Here is a 21,724-nt window from a genome sequence, read left to right as displayed (position 1 = left end):
AATCTTATCAGACACATTACCAGTGGTGAATAGTGTCAATTAGTTGTGGGTAGAGAGAACATAACTTATCATTTTCCTGAAGACACTGGCTTCTAAGAAGTCCACAGGTGAGAACTAGCACTGCAGTATATCCTTGGTTCTCACCATCCACCTGGCCTTCATTTATATTAATTCCTTCCATCTTAGCATTTCTCCTCAGTAACTACTCCTTTCTTCATTCCATTTTAATTTTCTACATCTTACATTTTCTGACCCGTCTATTTTCCACTGTCCCCCCTCCCACCCCTGTTACATAAAATGTACTTAGTTTTTCATTCTTATTGACTCATGCATGATGTTTTAGCAATTATGCCTGTCTTGCATATTACCCTGTCTTCCACCTTTAAGCCCTCAGGTTTTCAAATCTCATCCTACGTAGTCACCAACAGTCAGTCTTTCCTCCTCACCTCATCCGGTAAGTCTCCCCTGGGAGCCAGGGTTCTGTGTAACTTTTCCAAACTGTACCTCTTTCCTAAACCTCTCCAGTCCATTTCCTTCAACCCCCACCCTCCCCCTTCCTCCCCCTTCAACTCTTCTGCTGGAAAGTGACAGGGAATGTAAGCAACAATTTGACAAACTTTTTTACCTCATTATAAATATGTTTAAGATCATTGTCCATTAAGAATTTAAGAAGGTCTGCAGGTTGTTGATATTTATGTTTATCAATGTAAATGTTTCCGTTTATCAATGTAGATGTTTCCTAACCCATTTTCCTGTAATTCTTTATGAAGTATAGGCCATTCAGTTTCATTGTTGGAAAATTTGATTTGTGATTTCCAGCCTGGTTCTTATCAAGTAACTCTATAAACTGAATATTCTAAAGACCTACAAAATGCTTTTCCATTTGCACTATCATGTTATCTAAGAGCTCATAAGATAATATTTTAAGGTACTGGAAGTAACATTCTCTAACACTTATTTCACTGTGAAATTTCTTGTTACAGCTTTCAATACATGAGGTCACAGTTTTTTCTGAACTCATATCCTTTAACAAACTGATGGTCTTCTTGACTTCAGCACCGTACAAACTAATATCACATGTAATTGTGTGTGAAGAAGTGCATAGAGAATGGTCAACACATACAAATCTGTTTTCATAAAGGCAAAACAGGAAAAGGGATTGAGTTTTATTAAGAATGCCACGGAAGCCAGAAGCACTGTTGAATGATTCTGCATCCCAATGTTCATCATCAGTGGTGATATTTTGGAAATGTCATACATCTCATAGTATTCAAGATATATTATCTGAACAGCTCATAAATTTAAATTCATGCTGAGGCAGTATGAATCCTCTATTTTTTAAGAGTTTTGTTCTCTTTGAGGTCTTGCTAAAAATGAATGGAATACTACAAGACTGTAAATGAAGAGCCTACCTGATTTGTAGTTTTTAAAACAATGTAAAAGCACTAGATTAATTTTACAAGCACAACAGTGCAAAAATATACCTCATGGACATTTTTGTATGAAAAGACTTTGGGCACCTCCATGTTTACCTACCATTACTGAGGCTCCATCATATGTGTGACACACTATTTTGTCATTAACTCCCCAGATATTAAGTGCATTGAGTACAATTTCTGATAAACTCTGAGCAGTTTTGTCATTATAAACATTTTGAAAACCAATAAATCTTTCAATGGGACCATCTTCTACACAAAACTTGAGAATAATACTCATTTGTGACTTACAAGAAACTCTAGACTTTCATATGCTTGCACTCCAACAAACTCTGACATTTACTTTTCTGTAATGTGATCATTAATTATATTCAGTTAACTCACTTTGAATTGTGCTTGATGTTCCTTTGAATCCAGAAGTGTTTTGCAGGTGATCATGAATAAATTGTTCACGCCTAGACAAAAGTTCCAGTACTTCAGGGTAATTGCCTTTGTTGTTGGAGCTTTCATCTTCAAAGAATCCTTTGAATGCAAGCTCTTGCTTCCATAGTAAATAAACAGCATCAATAAGTCTTTCAATCATGAATCTATTTTGTTTCACAATCACATTACATTTTACCATTAGAAGTTTGGCTTCTTCAAAAATTGAATGTTCAGTTTGTCCCTGACCCAACAACTGAAAACACTCTTGATTTTGAAGGTGCTTTCTCAAATTCTGGTGTTTCTCTGTCAAAATTTTTTGTCACACATACTCTGAAAGAAGCTGACATCCATTCTTTTTCAATATCAGACTCGCCAAACAGCATACATGTCTAACAATACAATTTATTTGTTACAGAGCAACCTATTAGAAAAGGATACTTTTTGTACCAACAAAATTGAAATTTTCTGATTTGTTCCCATGAACTATTTTAATATCTAATTGTGGTAAAAATTCCACTTTCCAGGCGGGAAGGAGCGCCTGGTCCCCGGCACGAATCTGCCTGGCGGACTTGTGTCGAGGTCCGGTGAGCTGGCCAGTCTGTGGATGGTTTTTAGGCAGTTTTCCATCTGCCATGGGGAATGCGGGTTGGTTCCCCCTATTCCACCTCAGCTACACTATGCCGGCGATTGCTGGGCAAACAAGTTCTCCACGTACGCGTACACCACCATTACTCTACCACACAAACATAGGGGTTACACTCATCTGGTGTGAGTGTGAGACATTCCCGGTGGGGGGAGGGGGGGGGGGGGGGGAATGGGGGCTGAACTGTACAATAACCTTTGGTTTGGTGTGGGGTGGCGGAGGGGTGAAGTGGACTGTGGTAGTCGTCGTAGGGCTGTGGACCACTGTGGCTGCAGTGGGGATGGAGCCTTTCCGTTGTTTCTAGGCCCCTGGTTAACATACAATCCAATACATACAATAGTATAAATTTCTTAACTTTATAAGAGCATATTGTTGCTTAGATTCAGCTTGAAAATGGTGTGTCATCTAATTCACAAAATAAAGACACAAGTTTTCCCTCTCCATAAGCCATAATATAATCAGTTAATCACCGACACTCATGAATTATGCTACTAAAACAAGTTTTGTTAAACCAGGACTGCACAGCACACTAAATAACACGTAGTTTCAAAGCTGAGGCAAGCCTCATTGCCATGTTCCTACAATAAACAACTGCCTGCCACCATGTAGAAACAAGAGACTATTTCTGGAAGCCCCAGTGAATTGCTTAACTGGATGGCATACGTAATGCAGTGAACTCTCAATTCACAGATGTATCTAATGAAACTTCAGTAACATACAAAACAAACTTACACTGTTTTCAATCCAATTTTTGCATAGGGCAAGCCTTGAAAGTCACTTAAGAGCTTTGACACTGCACATTATTAACTACTAGTACATTCAGAAACTCAAATGCTTAACTGATAGTCTCACTCAGTAAATGACACACATAGTATTTCGGTGAAAGCTGCAGTCTCTCAAGAGTCATTGAAGGCTCTGGCTAGCTGTTCTTTTGCCAGTGGTTGTGATGGAATTTCACTCACAAGTTTTGCAGAGATTTATAGAGTGTACTTCCACAGTGGGTCGTAATTCTTAAATTGACTCAACAAACAATGAGAAACAATTGAATACAAAAACAAAAATTTATTTAGGCATAAACTACATAAATATTGTCAGATACAATACTGCAGAATATGAACAATATATCAATGATTATACGACACAAGAAATTTTGTTAAAAGAGAATGTATTCCAAACTGAGTGATAACACTGAAATATCACCAAGTTCCCTGAGAGATAATGGTACTATATATTGCCTGATTGTAAGTGTTGAGACTCACAAATTTTGCTGTAAAGTAAAGGTTCTTTCATAATATTTTCCATTTTTAACATAAAATATTGAACTGGAGTGAGATTTACCACCTCATTCAGAGTAGCCACTTACATGATTCTACATTTCTGTCTTTGATGCTTCATTCTTAAAAATAATTCAGTATAGACATTAACAATGAATATTCATTAACTTACCTGTAAGAGCACAGCTGTGCGCTAATTTTTTATTTATGAAGGCCATGGATATAAGTATAGCTTCTGCACAAGAGTTTGTGTTGTCCAAAAATTTAAGATATACTGATAACAGAAAGTAAAAAATACTTGGGAAGGGCAGATTATTTCCTTAATGAATAGTGCAACCACAAATTTCAGTATGCCACATTAACTTTATCATCAAATATAATAGGAAGATATATAGTGCAACTCTTTTCTTAACAGCACTTTTACCACTCTAAGCACTTTTTTGAATCTAATAAAATGTATATCATCAACTGGTGACAGTGGAGATAAAATATAATTGGCATAGAAAATAAAGCATAAAAATTAGTGGTTTTGTAGTGATAAACCAAAATGAGATACATATGCATTTATGATTTTTTTGTTTTACTGTAACCTAACACCCTTGTAGTAACTGTTGGATAATTTAAATTTGATATATCTTTTTGTAACAATGAAACATGAGTTTAATATTACTTTACCTTACTTCTCTTTTAGTGCACTGAATTAAATATTTATATACTCTAAACAATGTCAGCAGAACACGACACCTAAAAATGAATGTATCTGATTAATAGGCATAATTCCTCATTTGTCTGGATGATGTTATGAGAGTATTTCTGACAGAAAAGAACAAGCTACTCATATTATTAAAAAATTGGAGATTTAAATGAAAACAGGATTCCATTTCCTATAAGTTATGAGACACTGAATGAGAAGATATTCAAATAAGAATACACGTTATGGAATGAACTCTGGAACTAAATGTCTGGTAATATGGTAAACTTGACTTGAAAATGAACACCTATATTTCCAAGAATATTATGGTAATAAGAACCTGAGCTATTCTTGTCTTTATGAGATAATACCAAAGTGGAGAAATGAGTAACTTCAGGCTGTGTCCATTTGTGATGGGTAAATAATGATGAGCTCATCTGCAACGTTCAAAGAGAGAAATGTAGGAGCAAAAGGTAAGGATAATAGAAATTTTGTAGCATTGCTATTTTGCATGATAAGAGGAAACAGCAGTTCTGAAAGAAACCGGAGGTATAATTTCAGATACAGTACACAAAATTACTAGTGGACAGTGCTAAAAATAATGAAAACAGGGTGATGACCTCTCAGAGCACAATTAATTAGAGTAGCTTTTGAACATATAACATCGGTTGCTACAGAGAACCATTTAATCCTTTCAGGACACAGGAGTTCATCACTGTGTATCAAATACACTAACATCGGAATAGGCATGTGTAAGTATTAAACCCAGAGATTTTTTTATCATCTCATCATTGGATTTTGAATCTCATTATTTATTGTCACTGTTGCATAATTATCAATGCAGGAATGTGTACAATGATAGATTACATCAATGGAGAAAAAAATCATTTATGAAATAATTAATGAGACATAACATCAGAATGTGGAATTGCCTTCCTTTCTGCCCTTCCTGTGTTGTGTAAATTCCATGAACAGATCTGAGTAAAGACAAGTGTACCACAGTATTATGCTTTAGAGGCAGGTATTAAATCTGTATGGAGTCATTATAACAAAATAAATAACATATTTTAGTTGTGAAAAATGTAATTAGCAGAGAAGTAACATTATCCCCTCCAATATAAGTACCTTTTCCTAATTTTTTTACCAGAGTCTCAAAGACTGCTATGTTTTAGTCTTCTACACAGAACACATCAACCATTTATTTATCTATTGGTACAAACATATGAAATTACACTTTTCATTTGGATGAATGAAGTGTGTTGTTAACAATACCGGAAAAGAGTCAGAATTTAACAATTGGAGTAATGAGATTTAACACACATTTTCATCCTTTCTCCTATTCTCACATGTAACATGTCACAAAATAGAAAGAAGCAAAGAAAAGGGGGGGTGGAAAGAGTGAATATATAGAAGATAATGGTACACATTCTTTACTTTTTCATTTTTTTGGAAACTTTTTATTTAATTATTGGAAATTCTTATTTAAATTTTAAAGTCAAGTAATCTAAATTACTCTGTTAAACTAAAAATGCCCTATATGCCTGACATCTGCTTTCACAACCAGTATTTCACAGAATATTTTATTGGGAATTATAACCAGTACAGAAAACTGTTAATGCTCAAACTTCACTGATCTCTTTTTAACTGCTGATCATTATGCTGTCAGGTGTGTAAGCACATTGTAGATACATTGTTACATAAGACTTGGTTGTATGATCATTTTGGTTGGGTCACACCAGTGTAAAATGCACCAATGAGTGAACACAGCCTTATTCCTCTAACAATGCAGTAATGAGATATTGTAGCAAGAAATATTGATTATTATAATTACAATACTAAAAACAGAGAAAGAATACCATGGTCTCAGAAACAGTTATCTCCAGTAAAAATATTTAATCTTAAAAAAATTTCATTGTGTTGCTGTCAGTTTAGGCATGCTGTTTATTTTCTTATATGACCTATCTAATGAAAACGACAGTAAAATTCAGAAACCTTTTTACTTTTTATTTTGCTATATAATAAGTACATTTTACTGCTAAATGGTAATGTTTAACAGTTCAGTAATAGTTACACTGCTTATTATGTTACGGGTATCTGTATATTTTTCTAAGAAACTATTTATAAACTCAGTTTAGGAGGGTTTAGAACACATGCTGAGAAAACATGCTGTCTCTGTTGGAGATAAGAGAAGCATCGACTTACCAGATGCTGAAGCAGGCAACTTACAAAAGAGAAACAAGATTTCAAATTCTGAACTTTGAAAATATTTAAAATGCAAAAAAGGAGCAAACAGGAAATAAACCAATAAAAAAAGCTAACCTAAGATGGAAAATCATCTCTGGAAAGGGAAGCTGCTCCAAACATGGCATGAGTAATCTTCCACAGAAAGGAGCAATTTTTAAAGAAATGTTGACAACAGAGTAGCCTTAAATCAAGCCTCCCAAAGTCTAAATACTATGTGCAAAAGTTGGGATGCTTCCAAAGCTAGGCAATGAAACAAAATGTTCATAATTAAAGGTGAGGTTTGAGATCATCCACAAAATGTAAGGAATCAGAAAGAAGGTAACAGAAAACTCATCTACAGCTTTTGTCACTTCTGGTCCAGTGTCTCTTGCCTCTCCACTTCTGTTTATTTCCTCTACCTATTTCTCTTTCCTGACCTACATTTTTTTCCCAATAACAGAAACAGTATTTGATGTTTAGTTTTTCCTTTCCATGTGTGTGTCACTCAGTTCTACTTTAACTAAGTCTTTTACAAATATCAAAAGATAGTGCTGCTCCTTAAATCTCATACATTTTTATGCAATTACGATACAGTGTTTCCATTATACAAATTTTTTCTAAGTACTCTAAAGAGCTCTTATAGTTAGTGCCAAAATGGTGTCACTGTTTAGTTTTTTGGCTTGAGAATGAGGACTATTGACGAGAATTAACAGCTCACTGTACTACTCCGAATTTCTTTAATGTACAACAGTGCATTATCAAACTTGCACTGAATACAGTCTTCCTAATTTTTTCATTTCACAGCTCCATTCAACATATGTTTATGAATTATGTTTGAGAAAACAGTCTTCAAAACTGGCAGCTCTGGAAACTGAAATCACATTCCACTGTGATCATGTCAGTTTATATTTATTGGTATTCACTATTGTAGATCAGAAGCAAAAGTTGAAGAATTTTACTTCTTTTAGAATAAAATAATTTCAAAAGACACAAAAGACTTAAATAAATACACACAATATTTTTTATCTTTACATATACATATATATATATAAAAAATCCCTCACAGACTGAGAAATATTTGAAAAAGAACATTAAACTGAATACAAAAGGCAATTCTTAAGCACTACAATAATTTACTGTGAACCACTAAGTCCTCGTTTATGGTATTTTACACTCAACAACAATTTCATGGTAATATAGGCAACCATGAATAAATGTACAGTCACTTTTCCAAGCAACTATAACATTGAAGTTTTTATAAGTGATTGAATATGCTCAAATCAACATGAACTTTGGTCTCAATAACTACAACATTGGTTTGAAAATGTTCTTGGACGCGAGATTCTTTCCACTTCTTCCACAATGTATCTTCACAAATGTCCAATCGCTGACGAAGATGGTCTCACGATGTGCGTGGAGTCCGAATAGCAAATAAGATGCCTTGGTATTTCATTCCATTGAGATCCATGCTTACAATAAGAGAATTGTCATTTCCAAGAGGACCTTCTCCTGTAAAATAAAAGCTTTTTATTAAATTTTTAGAATAATATAATAACACAATATGTCACAAGTGTAGTTAAAACAGATAATATTATTTAATAGGTTACAGGAAAATGGAAACAATAAAATTCTGATATCAATAAAATTACCACAACACTGATGTTAAAGTGACACAACAGCTTTAAAATATGCAGAAAATTATTTACTGGTCAGTTTGTTTGACTTTATAGTTGCAAGACCAGTCAGTGAGCACTTTTAAATGCACTGGGCTCTCACAATGAATTGTAATAATGGTATTTTGCCCACAATCAACAGCCGTTACTGAATCGGTGGTTAGGTAAATTCTTAAAATGTTGTAGACTGGTGGAAATACTGAGCAAATCAGGAATACAAGAAAATTACATAAAATTATTTTATACCAAAAGCCTTAGCAGAGAGCCGCATTGTCCCTGAACATGTTTAAGAGATACATCTCATCTGCCTTCAACAGCTTTTAGCCAAGCAATGAAAGAGGGTCACCCATGGCAAAACTGTCAATCTGTTCAAAATATTCACTGCCAAGTGGGAAAGGGGGGGAGGGGGGGCAATCTATGCTGCTGGATATTACAATGACTGCCAGCAGTTGTAGTAATCATCTACCAAATTCACAATAATTGTGAACTTCGTTATCCACTGAGACCATACTTGTTTGTAAAAACTTTTTTTTTTTTTAATCTGTGATGTGTTCCTACAGAGGAGATGAAAAATGCTACAAGAGCTCTGGCTTTGTCTTTAACAGCGATGAATGTGGTATATATAAGTGTTCATTCACGAAGTATCGGTGTTTCTCACTTTTTCAATGGAGAGGGATGGAAACTGGTCTCAATTGGCAGGATTAATGGTTCAGTTTGCCATGTGAGCTAGAGGACATAGCTCTCAGCTGCCTTTGGACTATACAGTTTGTGCCTGAAGTGAAACTGTGGTCAGTGGTTGCTTTAAGAATTAAGATGCAGTGAACCACTGAGCTGCATTTTGCTATCAAATGTTGCTCTAATGTCAACAAATATGCTACGAAGGCTTTCCATTTGGTCCATGAGGTTTAGTAGGAGTTTGAGAGGTCATGGTTTCAGGACAAATGAAGTGGTCCGTACATCTTAAACGGGTTGTCTGATCAGTTTATCAGTTAATGAATTCCTAGGGTTGTAGCCCACAGTCTGTTAGTAAACTCAAAAGGGTGCAGCATTCTTGATGGGAAAGTGTCCTTTCCTGGAAGAACCCTACAACTGCCCTACAGGGGCACTAAAATCAGTTGCCCATTACCTGTCTAGTAGTGAAGTGCAGCCTGTGGTGATTTACAATGATCCTGTTCATGTGATTTTAGTTACAAGTGTTATTCAGTTTACTATGTATATTTAGTAATATAATTATATCTAAAAACAAAGATGATGTGACTTACCGAATGAAAGTGCTGGCAGGACAATAGACACACAAACAAACACAAACACACACACAAAATTCAAGCTTTCGCAACAAACTGTTGCCTCATCAGGAAAGAGGGGAAGGAGAGGGAAAGACGAAAGGATGTGGGTTTTAAGGGAGAGGGTAAGGAGTCATTCCAATCCCGCGAGCGGAAAAAGGACAAAGGAAAAAGGACAGGTATACACTTGCGCACACACACACATATCCATCCACACATATACAGACACAAGTAGACATATTTAAAGACAAAGAGTTTGGGCAGAGAAGTCAGTCGAGATGGAATTTTCCCACGTGGAATGTTTCCCTCTATTATATTAGTAATATAATTAATGATATGAATATAATAGAGGGAAACATTCCTCGTGGGAAAAATGTATCTAAAAACAAAGATGATGTGACTTACCGAACGAAAGTGCTGGCAGGTCGATAGACACACAAACAAACACAAACATACACACGAAATTCTAGCTTTCGCAACCAACGGTTGCTTCATCAGGAAAGAGGGAAAGACGAAAGGATGCGGGTCTTAAGGGAGAGGGTAAGGAGTCACCCCAATCCCGGGAGCGGAAAGACCTACCCTAGGGGGAAAAAAGGACAGGTATACACTCGCACACACACATACATATGTGTGGCTGGACACCCCCCCGCCCCAAGGCAAGTCCACCCGCTCCCGGGGCCGGAGGGTGGGGGGTCATTCCGGTCCCGGGAGCGGGGGGACTTGACTTGGGGGACGGGAGGGATGGACGGGTGTGCACTCGCATACACGTTCGTGTCCAGCCACACATATGTATGTGTGTGTGCGTGAGTGTATACCTGTCCTTTTTTCCCCCTAGGGTAGGTCTTTCCGCTCCCGGGATTGGGGTGACTCCTTACCCTCTCCCTTAAGACCCGCATCCTTTCGTCTTTCCCTCTTTCCTGATGAAGCAACCGTTGGTTGCGAAAGCTAGAATTTCGTGTGTATGTTTGTGTGTCTATCGACCTGCCAGCACTTTCGTTCAGTAAGTCACATCATCTTTGTTTTTAGATATAGTAATATAATTAGTTATTCATAAGAGGTGGATAAGTATACTATACTGCAAGAACATGTGCATAATACAAATATTAAATATTTGTGAAGTATCAATTGTTTAGACATTTTTAAAGTGATTACAGCTTGTGTTAAAGGGATGACAAAAAAAGAACAGTTGAATAACATAGCCAGTTCTTATCAGAGGACTGCAGTTTATACGAAGTCAGCCTTTATGAACTTTCAGAATGCTGGAATAGCTGTGGGCTGGCAACTTCTGTTAATCAGTACAATGAAAAACCAGTCCAAAGCTGCAAGTTTTACTCTTTTTATTCACTTGGTGACTGGTTTTGAGCAAGACCCAGTTTCAAATCATTGTAACATAGTCAAAAGTAGTATTTCCAAAGATGTGAAAACCATGTCAAAAATGTGCAATGAGCAGTTACAGTGCATACAGATAACAGTTATCTTGTTTTACTCATAGCAGACTTACCTAAACCAATATTTAAAATATCTAAAACTTTGATGCATTTTACGAGGGCAGTTCAATAAGTAGTGCAACACATTTTTTTTCTCGGCCAATTTTGGTTGAAAAAACTGGAAATTTCTTGTGGAATATTTTCAAACATTCCCGCTTCGTCTCGTATAGTTTCATTGACTTCCGACAGGTGGCAGCGCTGTACGGAGCTGTTAAATTGGCATCTGTAACGGATGTGCGTTGCAAACAACAGGCAGTGATCGAGTTTCTTTTGGCGGAAAACCAGGGCATCTCAGATATTCATAGGCGCTTGCAGAATGTCTACGGTGATCTGGCAGTGGACAAAAGCACAGTGAGTCGTTGGGCAAAGCGTGTGTCATCATCGCCACAAGGTCAAGCAAGACTGTCTGATCTCCCGCGTGCGGGCCGGCCATGCACAGCTGTGACTCCTGCAATGGCGGAGCGTGCAAACACACTCGTTCGAGATGATCGACGGATCACCATCAAACAACTCAGTGCTCTGTTGGTAGTGCTGTCACAATTGTTCACCAGTTGGGATATTCAAAGGTTTGTTCCCGCTGGGTCCCTCGTTGTCTAACCGAACACCATTAAGAGCAAAGGAGAACCATCTGTGCAGAATTGCTTGCTCATCATGTGGCTGAGGGTGACAATTTCTTGTCGCAGATTGTTACAGGCGATGAAACATGGGTTCATCACTTCGAACCTGAAACAAAATGGCAATCAATGGAGTGGCGCCACACCCACTCCCCTACCAAGAAAAAGTTTAAAGCCATACCCTCAGCCGGTAAAGTCATGGTTACAGTCTTCTGGGATGCTGAAGGGGTTATTCTGTTCGATGTCCTTCCCCATGGTCAAACGATCAACTCTGAAGTGTATTGTGCTACTCTTCAGAAATTGAAGAAACGACTTCAGCGTGTTCGTAGGCACAAAAATCTGAACGAACTTCTCCTTCTTCATGACAACGCAAGACCTCACACAAGTCTTCGCACCCGAGAGGAGCTCACAAAACTTCAGTGGACTGTTCTTCCTCATGCACCCTACAGCCCCGATCTCGCACTGTCGGATTTCCATATGTTTGGCCCAATGAAGGACGCAATCCGTGGGAGGCACTACGCGGATGATGAAGTAGTTATTGATGCAGTACGACGTTGGCTCCGACATCGACCAGTGGAATGGTACCGTGCAGGCATACAGGCCCTCATTTCAAGGTGGCGTAAGGCCGTAGCATTGAATGGAGATTACATTGAAAAATAGTGTTGTGTAGCTAAAAGATTGGGGAATAACCTGGTGTATTTCAATGCTGAATAAAACAACCCCTGTTTCAGAAAAAAAAATGTGTTGCATTACTTATTGAACTGCCCTTGTATACTGCTCTGATTAATTTTTTACACAAAATAAATAATTGCCAATACTACATTTCTGCCAGCTGACACTAAACTAAATATACAATTTGGGTAACACTGTACAGATACTTTTGAGATATATTTAGCGTACCACTACAAATTCCCTGTTACTTTTTGAACACTCCTCATATAGTAAGAATTGTTGTGTTTTAATGCAGTCCATCAATAAAACCTCCACCTCTTATCAGAAACACAATGTAAGAATAATTCTACAGAAGTATTCCACTATCTGAAGATATGCATCAGTTTAGGAGAACATAGAAGACATACACATATTTAGATAAACACTCAATCTGTTCTATGTTTGAACTAGAATTGTGAATCATGACTTATGACTTCAGTTCCTACATTAATGTAATTAACATTATGATGCTGTGTTTTGGAAGCAGGCAATTGTCTTCTGTGTTTCATACTGTGTTAACCAATTTATCAAAAAATAAACACTACCCAGTCATACTGTGTCACACTGTGTGCCACTGCTTTAAGGCGTGCACCACAGAGGGACCAGTACAGTATTGTGAAACAGTCTGCTGAACCACCTTTTGATGTAGTTGGATATGCAAAGTGGGGACCCGGCTGCTAGTCTTGGTTGTAGTGACAGACTATATACAGACTGGTAAAAGGTCATATGCATCATATTTTGGAGAATGTAATCTCACTGTGCATACATCTTTAATAAATTTCTTTTTATGACTTAAGAGCTTACGATTATCTGACAGACCTTGTATTTCTTGGTAATCAAGGTACTTTATATTGAAATAGAACATAAAAATCTGTACACAAACAGCCTATGAAGGAAGTTACAGAACAAGATTACTACTGAGAAGATCACTTCCTGTCTGACTGTGGTTAAGTATATGCTCCAAGGTGAGACACTCTTTGAAACTTGAAGAAGAGTGGATTCAGTAGTGGCAAGTATGTCACGAGTTCCAAAAATATGCAGATGCTGGCTAAAATTCAAGATAAAATTGTTTATTCATCCTTTAGAAAAATTCGTTTATATATCTATAGCTTTAACAGGAAAGTTTTAAATATGAATGATATTTGTGTGGTATTATTATTACACTGACTGAAAATCTGAACAACCCAGAAGTCATCTTCAGATGTCAATGTAACTGCAGAAACTTGCACTGCATCAGCAGGTATGTAAATGACTGGAACTGCAATTTTCTCTGACAGGTCCACCAGAGTGCATCAGTGTTGCTCGTGTTTGTATAGTTACCAGGCCTAGTAGGATACACAACTAGTGTAAACAGTATCAGATGTTGGATCACCATTGTGAAGGACACAGAGATGCCATGAATTTTGACCGTGTTTGATTGGGGCCTCATTTTCAGCCTCCATTTGTCCAGCTGGTTGAATCATGCAGTATCCAGACTTGTGGGGCATTTGGATATTACAGCAGCCTGATGTTAGACTGCATGTGAACGTGGGGGCGGGCAGGCACTCTTGCCATCAAGATTCTGGTTGACGACGTCTAGCCATTGCAAAGTAGGATTTCCATATTGTGCATCAAGCACATTAATTCCCTTCACATCTGTGCCTGCCATCTGAGAACAAGTAATGGATGCTCTGGAACATTCTGTGACATTGGGTAGCACTGGTAATGAACTAGTAGCAGCGTGACTATGGAGTTACTGTCCCTTCTGTGTGATGTCATTAACAGCACAACATAAAGTACTACCTCAAATGACCATCATCGACGAGCATGTTGGCAATCTGGGGAGAGGTCCCATTCTCCAACGTTTTGTAGAGGCGCAGCAGTGTTACTCCTGGTGTCACTGTGTGGGGAGAAATTGTGGGAAGTCAGACAGAACAATGATACATCAGACATCCTGCACCCCCAACTGTTGCCTCTCAGGCAGCAGTATCGTGATGCCATTTTTCAACAGGACAATGCTTGTGCGCATAAGCACGAGTGTCTATTAACTGTCTACATGATAGTGTGGTACTCCTGTGGCCAGTGTAGAACCAGCTCATACATCAACTCCGTCCTGGTGTCAGTATCCAGGATATCAAGGACCAGCTAGCACAGTTGTAGGCCTGCTTGCTTCCAGAGAGAATACAACAGTTTTATGACATACTTCTGTACCGAACCAGGCCAGAGGAGGTCCAATGCCATACTGGTAAGTATGCTCATACCACTAACTCTTTCATAAATTTGATTCAATTTTGTAATCACTGAAATAACATCCCACAACCTCCCAACCTATGAAGTTTCATTTTATTTCCTCCTATACTTCTGGGTGGTCTTCTTTTTTTGTCTGACAGTGTATTTTAAACTCATGTTCAACTGCATAAACCAGATTTCTAAGGGGCAGGCAAAAGAAAACAAGACAGAAGGAAAGAAGTAAGTAAACTTTCTTTTATTTAAAAAGTTACAGTTTATACATTTATCCTACTGTGAGACAAGACAATCAATGCCTTCACTGAAAAATGTTTGCAGTTGCATTGGGGACCATGATTTTATCCAGGTGAGCATCTCTTCATCCCAAGCAAATTGAAGGCCATGAATGACTGACTTCAGGGCTCCGGAAATATGGACATCGCGTGGAGGGAGATCAGGACTGTATGGATGACTTTCCAGAATGTAATTAATGTATAGTGGTACATGGACACTTTTCAAACATTGAAGCGTGCCATCAAGTCCAAACATCCAGGAACGTTGCAAGATAGTGCCAACGCACATGTTGTCAAAGTTGTTTTGACTAAGCTGCAGAAGTTCTGCAGGGCTGCTCTTACACATCCTCCCTGCAATCCCAATCTCTCCCATGCTTTTTCCACATTTTTGTAGCCCTGAGAAAGATATTCATTGCCATCAATTTGCTTCAGATAAAGACGTGCTGGCCTGGGTACAATTGTGATTCCATAGACAGTCGCCAGCTATTTTCCGTGAGGGCATTGACCATCTTGTCCCACAGAGGGATAAACATATTAATAGGTATGTTGATTTCTTTTTAAATAATAAACAGTTTACTTACCTTTTCCCATCTGCCTTGTTTTAATTTGACTGCCCCTTATAAATGCAATGTAGCTAAGAACCTACCTAAGTACCAGTACAACCACCTGATACATAAAAAACAATGTGGATAATGGTAGATAACTAGCCTCTGACAAAGCGTTCCTTTGGCATCAGTGAAATTTTGTCTTTTCTACTAATGAGCACATATTGGTTTAAAATATCAAAAAATTCTCTGAGGATACCATTTCATTTGACTATTTCAAGGGCCTGAATAATTTTTATGAATTATCTCTGGAAACTTGAAGAGCATCAAGAGATTGTGTTTCACATCAAGATGTGTGTTCAGATATATAAGTGTTATAACTAATTTTAATTTCTCATGGTCGGAGTTCAGAGTCATGTAGAATTACTTGCTATTGACTGTAGAAATGATTTATTTCAGTATTGCAGTTTTGGCCTTTGTGGCATTTTCAAGTGGTACTGCAAAATATTAAGCTTCAGCTTGTGTCAAGACATTAAAATCCTCCAACATTTTTAATGATGACATGTGTACATGTTGGAGGATTTTGATGTCTGACATATGCTGAAGCAAAATCTTTTGCAGCACCACTGGGAAATGGCCCAAAGGGCAAAATTGCAATAGTAAAATAAGTAATTTCTACAGTCAATGCTGAATATGAGGTCCTGGAAAAAAAAATATTTTGACATATTGGTGTATGATGAAACAGTCTATACAACAGTGCACAAATGTTTTTGTTTGACCAGAGGTCTACCACTTGACTGCTCCAGAAATTGTAGCATTTGACACTAGACCTGGCAAAAGGGTTGAAGGAGAAAGATGAGGGAGGGAGGGGGGTGGGGGAGGGAAGGAAAAGGGCTGGAGAGGTTTAGGTAAAGGTTAGAGTTCAGAAAAGTCACCCAGAACCTTGGGTCAGGGGAGACTTACCAGATGGGATGAGAAGGGAAGACTGACTGTTGTAGACTGCACCGGATGAGATTCGAAAACCTGAGTACTTAAAGGCGGAAGACAGGGTAATATGAAAGACAGGGAGTACTGCTAAAAGATCATGCATGAGTTAATAGGCGTGAACAGCTAAGTGCACTGTATGTAACAGAGGTGGGAGGGGGACGTTGAAAAATACACAGGTTAGAAAATGAAAGATGTAGAAAACTAAAATGGAGTGAAGAAAGTAGTAGTTACTGTGAAGAAATGCTGGGACGGAAGAAATTAATGTAAATGAAGGACAGGTGGGTGGTAAGAATGAAAGACATGTTGTAGCACTAGTTCCCACCTGAGAAGTTCTGAGAAACTGGCATCTGTGGGATTGTTAGTATGATGATATGTTAATATGGTGTTATAATTAATGATGATATGTTAATTGTAGGTAAAATAAATTGGGCGAAATAATAGTGACTGGGTCATTCAACATGAATGTACTTTAGTTTGTGAAACTACTACTTCCCAAATTTTAACATTTAATTATTTAGCAATTTTGTATTATGCACATTTTAACATGAACCATTGCTTATAAGTATAGTTTCCTCTTGTGGTGAGATGTATGGGATGCAAACATTTTACTTAAAAATTTTAAATACTGAATACTCTATATGTTGGCCCAGTATATGAAGCTGAAGGAGTAACAGCCTATACATAATATGTCAACATTTAAGAAGTATTCCCAATTAGGGTGGGTGAAAAGGGAAATTATGTGAATTTCAATAGGGCAATGTTGTATTAGCTCAGTTATTTTGTCAGATAAATTTTATATAATTTAATGTGGCCAAGTCCACTATTAACAATGTTACTGTGACGTCAAAACATAAGGGAAGCACTGATTCCAGTCACTGCTCTGGGAGACCTTAGAAATTAACTGACATTCTTAAATACTGAAGAAGACTTCTGTTGCAACTGTAATAGAAGATTTGGTTACAGCATTTGTCATGAGTATAATAAATTTATATGGCTGAGCTGCTGCTCTGAAGTCACTGATCAGAAGAACAAGCACACTAAGCTGTGCAGAACACTGCCTAAAATACTGTCATTAGTCACTGGTGTAGTGGAAGGAGATTTTATGGATTAGTAGCATATCACTTTTATAGAAAGGTTAAAATTGGCAGATGTCTGGTGAACAGTATTTAATAGATTGTATGGTAGCAATGCTAAAAATGGTATTGGTCTGGGATTGTTTTTCCTGGTTTGAGCTTGGACTATTAGTTACAGTCACTGCCAAAATTGCAGGTGTCTATGAAAACATTTCAAGGACTATTATGTTTCATAAACTGTGGCAAGAGTTTGGAATTACAGCTTTTTGGTGTCCACATGACAACTTGCATGCCCACAGGACAATAATATTACAGCATGATTACACATATATCAATATTACAGCATGATTACACATTAATCAGGTGTGTTTCTGGATTCATCTTCTGAAAGTCTTAGCCTGAATCCCATAATATATCTTTTGGGATGAACTACAGTACAGATTGCAAGCCACATGGCTGTCATAATTGGAATGGACATCAAAGAATGACTCGAGACTTTTGAGCATGTAGTGAGATTACCAGTTTTGTTATTGCTATTTTGAATCAACCTAAAGTGTACCACTGACACAAAGATAAAATATCATTTATTCAAAAACTAAAGCTGCATCTTTGCAGCTGCAGACAGAAATTGTGACATATGCTTGTCTTACCTCTACTTGTTATAGAGATGTGAGTACATGCAGATTGGTGTAGTGTTCTCGTTGGTCCCTCTTCATCAGACACAGCATTCCCCAGGCCAGGTGCTGATGCACCTGTCGTCGTGGGATTCGAAACAGCAGTAGAAGTGGAAGGAACAGCACTGGCAGCTTCAGTAGTGGACAAGGGGTTTCCAGATGTGGATGCTGCAGGTGGAGTGGTGCTGGCTGTGACCTGCCGCTTGGCTGGTGGTGGTGACATGTGGTCCTCAGACTCCCGCTTGACTATTAACTCCCGCTTGACTACTACCTGCTGCAGGGCAGGCTGCTGATGCGGTGTCAGCTCACGCTCTCTTTCTCGTTGCCGTGCCTGGTCACGTACTTCCAGATTGAGTGCCTCCTGTTGAGGTTCGGGAGCAGAACCAGCGGCTGCTGCGACAACAGCTGCCGCTGCTGCTGCCGCTGCCAGTGGTGTTGTAGGAGGGTACAGTGCTGGCCAGAGGGGCAGTCGCGGCAGTTCCTCCGGAGTATGCTGCCGTGGGGGAGATCCGGAGAGTGGGGAGCCTGTCTGCTGTTGTGTCTGTGGCTGCGGTGGTGGTGCGAGCTGTTGGTGTTGCAGTATATGCTGCTGCTGCTGTTGTTGCTGCTGATGTTGTCGTGGGGATGAGTGGTGGTGATGGTGGTGGTGCGGTGCAGCAGCTGGTACTGTCCCTGGTGCTCGTCCTACAGCAACACCCAGTGGAACAGCAAGGCTTCCAGGCAGAGTGGGAGGTGTGCCAGAGGTTGTGCGGAGCTCCCTGTTCAGCATCCGCAAATACTCTGCAAGGCGTGCTTCATATTCGGGTCCTAGATGCGATAGAGACCCTGCAATGTCAGAATTAAATAATTAACTATAAGGTACTGCTGAAGAATACTATTATTTACTTGACATACAACCCAATGGAGACATCAAGTACCTCCTCAGCAGGTATCAACTCAATTAATCTACATATATATAAAAGGCAATGTCCTGACGTGACTTACTCATCATTGCCCAGCCCAAATTCCTGAAGATAGAAATTGGAGATGGTGCCGATCTTTTACTGTAGACATCATTTAAGAAGGGATTTCTCAAAATTCCACCCCTAAGGGAAGTGAAATAGGTGATGAAAGGTTTTTTGAAAATATGTCACTATTAAGGCAGTTTTGAAGCTAGAATTACGAAAATTGACATTTTGTTTCTCAGTCAGAAGTAAAGAAATACATGTTTTAGCATTTCTGGAAATATAACCCCTGAGGGGATGAAATAGTGGGTGAAAGTTTTTTTTTAAGTAAATCAGGAGTAAAGAACTACTAAATTATTTTTAAAACTACATATACGGAAACTGATATTTGCCTTCTCGGTTGGACATAAAAAAGTATGTGTTTCAGTGTTTTCGGAAATTCAATCCCTAGAGCATGAAATGCTCATTCGAATCAGCTTTGCGGTTGGAAATAAAAAGTTCTACTCCATTTTTTTAAAATTTTTTTTATTTATTTTTTTTAAACCTCATATGGATGTGAAATACAAGGGTGAATGTTTCTGTGGAAATATTTAATTATGAAACATTTTTGAAACTAAATGTATGAAATTTTATGTTTGGATTCTCTGTTATAAATAAAAAAAATGCATTTCATTGTTTTTGGAAATTCAGTTCCTAACGACGTGAAATTTTCTATAAATATTTCATTGTCAAGGTATTTTTAAAGCTAAATCTTTGAAAATTGGTGTTTGGCGTCACAGTCAGAAATGAAAAAATACGTTTCACTGTTTTTGGAAATTCAACCCCCTAAGGAAATGAAATAGGTGATGAAAGTTTCTAAAAATATATCACGTTGCATAAAAATTTTTTGCAGGAAAATCCATGAAAATTGGTGTTTCACTTCTTGGTTAGATAATATAAAGAAATGTGTGTTACGAGATGAAAGTTTCTATGGAAATATCTCCATAAGAAAGCAAAGGGCATGATTAACAAAAACCTTGGACTCCAGCAATCAGAATAACATTTTGGTCAGAAGTATATCCTGAAAAGATCATGCTGCTATGGTCTTCCATAATTAGAGTGGAAATATTGGAAGCTGTTGCGATTTGTGAGCAACATAAAAATTTGATTAAAAAAAATCAGCATGTTGCTTGGACCACTGGCACCCCCACGGGAAGGTAAATTACACATTACTGCCAATGTGTTGGACAAGACTATTTTGTTGCATGTCTGTTTTACAGTGCATTATGCAATGCCCTTCAGACACGCATGCATGTATGTATGAAGGAAACTGCATAGTACACCTTTAGACATGCATGCATGTCTGAAGGATACTGCATAATACACCGTAAAACACAGACACTGCAAAATATTATTATATCGTAAGACAGGCCGCTGGGAGAGTCACACCAACTGTGTGAGCACAGGACTCGGACACACAGTGACATATGGAGTTTCAGGTCGTGCTAGGATAACCGACCGTTCGTGTAAAGTGAAAAATCCGGGTTCCAATCCCGGTCCGGCAAGAATTTTCGTGTCACTAACAAATTGTTTAGCTGAGGTATAGTCTATTTGCAATTGCGAACACATTTCTCCTTCAGATCCACACAGGCCCTACTGTCTTCCGTTTTTCTGTGTATGTACACAAGTACAGATGGTCGTTTTTCATTTTCTTGCCGGCTTGAGTGGCCGAGCGGTTCTAGAGGCTTCAGTCTGGAACCGCGCGACCGTTACGGTCACAGGTTCGAATCCTGCTTCGGGCATGGATGTGTGTGATGTCCTTAGGTTAGTTAGGTTTAAATAGTTCTAAGTTCTAGGGGACTGATGACCTCAGATGTTAAGTCCCATAGTGCTCAGAACCATTTTTTTTTTTTATTTTCTTCTTGTATATAATCATTCCATATATTGCATCTTGATACGCGCATTGGAGCAGAACCTTCACAGTGGTTGTATCTCAAACTCTGAATTACCAAGCCACGACAAAATCTGTTCGCAATGCGTCACTGTCTCCGAAGCCCTAACGTAATTAATAAGCTGCTACTTTCACTAACTGTACGGTTTTTAGGGCCTATCCTGCGCTATGTGCACAGCAATAGACTGCTAACTCACTAATCTTTCGCCCAAGTGAATCGCGTGAAAGGACTGCTTTGTAACGGTTAATTCGATTATGAGCTTCAGCTGTGCTATCCGTAGAACAGACGGTACTACGAATATCGTAGCTTAATTAGAAGTCCGAAAAGAAAAAGAGAACAGATCGACCAAAAGTTTAATACTGTAGAAATCGGTCCTCCTACCGTTAAATATTTTTGTGCCGCAGGTCTTGTGAAGGTCATTAATCCATTGACTAATATTTTTTCCACATAGTCGACCCTATATTTGCTATTTAAATTTATGAAAATCAGCATATTTAGTCTTACACTCTTTTCTCAAAATTACATAATTTTTTGAAATTTTTTTTATAAATCCATCCTTACTATTTATTGAAGTGATGACAAGTGAAGATAATACTGTTTTAGAAGTAGTTGTT

General features: G+C 38.1%; 1 protein-coding gene across 1 annotated transcript in view; it reads right to left on the bottom strand.

Annotated features, from left to right (window-relative positions):
- Positions 1 to 3,650: 3,650 nt before the first annotated feature.
- The window catches only part of LOC126263435 (protein dead ringer-like), a 530,207-nt gene continuing 512,133 nt past the window's right edge, over positions 3,651 to 21,724 (bottom strand). Inside the window, exons 7-8 of the mRNA XM_049960527.1 lie at positions 18,212 to 19,060; positions 3,651 to 8,199 (exon numbers count right to left, since the gene is read on the bottom strand). Coding sequence (XP_049816484.1) covers positions 8,093 to 8,199; positions 18,212 to 19,060 — 956 coding nt within the window. The 3' untranslated portion in view covers positions 3,651 to 8,092. The remainder of the gene's footprint in view (positions 8,200 to 18,211; positions 19,061 to 21,724) is intronic.

This window comes from Schistocerca nitens, chromosome 6 (genome assembly GCF_023898315.1).
Source record: "Schistocerca nitens isolate TAMUIC-IGC-003100 chromosome 6, iqSchNite1.1, whole genome shotgun sequence".
Lineage (NCBI taxonomy): Eukaryota > Metazoa > Arthropoda > Insecta > Orthoptera > Acrididae > Schistocerca > Schistocerca nitens.
Note: the sequence above shows the minus strand (reverse complement) of the source record. Positions and strands in the feature narration are given on the sequence as shown.